Below are 1,403 nucleotides of genomic sequence, written 5' to 3'. Positions count from 1 at the left end.
GGCCCATCTACCAAATGGACATCCAATATGCATTTTTGAATGGACCGCTTGAAGAAAAGGTATATGTAGGACAAACCCTTGGTTTTGTTGTGAGAAACCAAGATCTGAAATTCTACAAGTTAAAGAAAGCGTTATATGGTTTGAAGCAAGATCCAAGATCTTAGAACAAAATAATAGATGGTTTCCTAAAGGAGGTTGGCTTTAAGAAATGTGTATTCGAGCATGAAGTGTATGTGAAGACGAATACAAGTGAATGAGTGATTATCCTTTGTCTATATGTAGACGATTTGTTGCTAATGGACAATAACAGAAAGTGACTTTCAAAGTTCAAGAGTGAACTTAAGAAAGAGTTTAAGATGGCCGACCTTGGTATCATGACATACTTCCTTGGAATTGAGTTCCCACAAGTCCAAAAGGGGACTGCTCATACACCAAAGAAGATATGCGCTTGAGATATTGAAAAAGTTTGAAATGGAGCATTGTAATGTTGTCGTTACTCTAGCTGAACTAAGGTTGCAGTTGTATAAGAATGAGGATGAGAAGGATATTGATCCAACTCAATATAGGAGGTTAATTGGATCCTTGCATTACTTGTGCAATATGCGAACATACTTGGAGTTTAATGTCGATATTGTGAGTAGACTCATGGGGAGACTAAAGGTGTCTCACTTGGCAGAACTCAAGAGGATCCTAAGATATGTCAAAGGTTCTATTGGTTGTGTAATTATCTTTAGCGCAATGGATACGGGAATAAAATGCAATTTTCTCGGTTTTATCGATTCCAATTGGTGCAAGGATAAAGATGATCAAAATTCTACAGGTGGATTCATCTTTATGTTCGGTGGAACATCAATCTCATGATGTTCGAAGAAGGAACCAATAGTTGCACTCTCATCTTGTAAGGCCGAGTATATTTCCATATTTTTATATGTGTGCCAAGCCGTGTGGCTTATGAGTCTATTGGAGGAGCTGGGCAGTAGTGAGGGTGAGGCTGTTACACTCCTGGTTGCACATGGGAGGAGTAAGCATATTGAGATGAGGTTTCACTACTTGAGGGAGGTTGTTAGTGAAAAAAAGGTTACGATTTAGATATTGCTGAATTGAAGACCAAGTGGCTGATTTGTTGACTAAAGGAGTCACAAATAGTGTGTTCAAGAGTTTAAAGATGAACATGATCATGTAAGACTTAAAGCACTTGAATTAAGGTAGTGTGTTAAAAGAATTTTGAGTAATTCAAGTGACGTAACCGATTAACACGGGAGTGTAACCGGTTACAACAAGGGAACACAACACTTATGAGTAGCAGAAAAGGCAAATATTTGAAGGCATAACCTATTAACATATGAGGTTAATCGGTTACCACTAAAAGTATTTAATTTTCATGTCAGCTGTAACCGGTTAAC

General features: G+C 37.8%; 1 protein-coding gene across 1 annotated transcript; it reads left to right on the top strand.

Annotated features, from left to right (window-relative positions):
- Positions 1-471: 471 nt before the first annotated feature.
- On the top strand, positions 472-1,089 carry LOC127080164 (uncharacterized mitochondrial protein AtMg00810-like). The gene is made up of 2 exons (XM_051020497.1): positions 472-820; positions 941-1,089. The coding sequence occupies exons 1-2, from the start codon at positions 472-474 to the stop codon at positions 1,087-1,089; spliced, it is 498 nt and encodes a 165-aa protein (XP_050876454.1).
- Positions 1,090-1,403: the final 314 nt, after the last annotated feature.

The sequence above is a fragment of the Lathyrus oleraceus genome, chromosome 5 (genome assembly GCF_024323335.1).
Source record: "Lathyrus oleraceus cultivar Zhongwan6 chromosome 5, CAAS_Psat_ZW6_1.0, whole genome shotgun sequence".
NCBI lineage: Eukaryota > Viridiplantae > Streptophyta > Magnoliopsida > Fabales > Fabaceae > Lathyrus > Lathyrus oleraceus.
Note: the sequence above shows the minus strand (reverse complement) of the source record. Positions and strands in the feature narration are given on the sequence as shown.

What these genes read in the sequence shown, in the direction of transcription:
- LOC127080164 (XM_051020497.1), top strand. Translation starts at nt 472, where the DNA reads ATGGAGCATTGTAATGTTGTCGTTACTCTAGCTGAACTAAGGTTGCAG. An exon ending in AGATGATCAAAATTCTACAG is followed by an intron (nt 821 to 940) that starts GTGGATTCATCT and finishes ATGTGTGCCAAG; the next exon opens with CCGTGTGGCTTATGAGTCTA.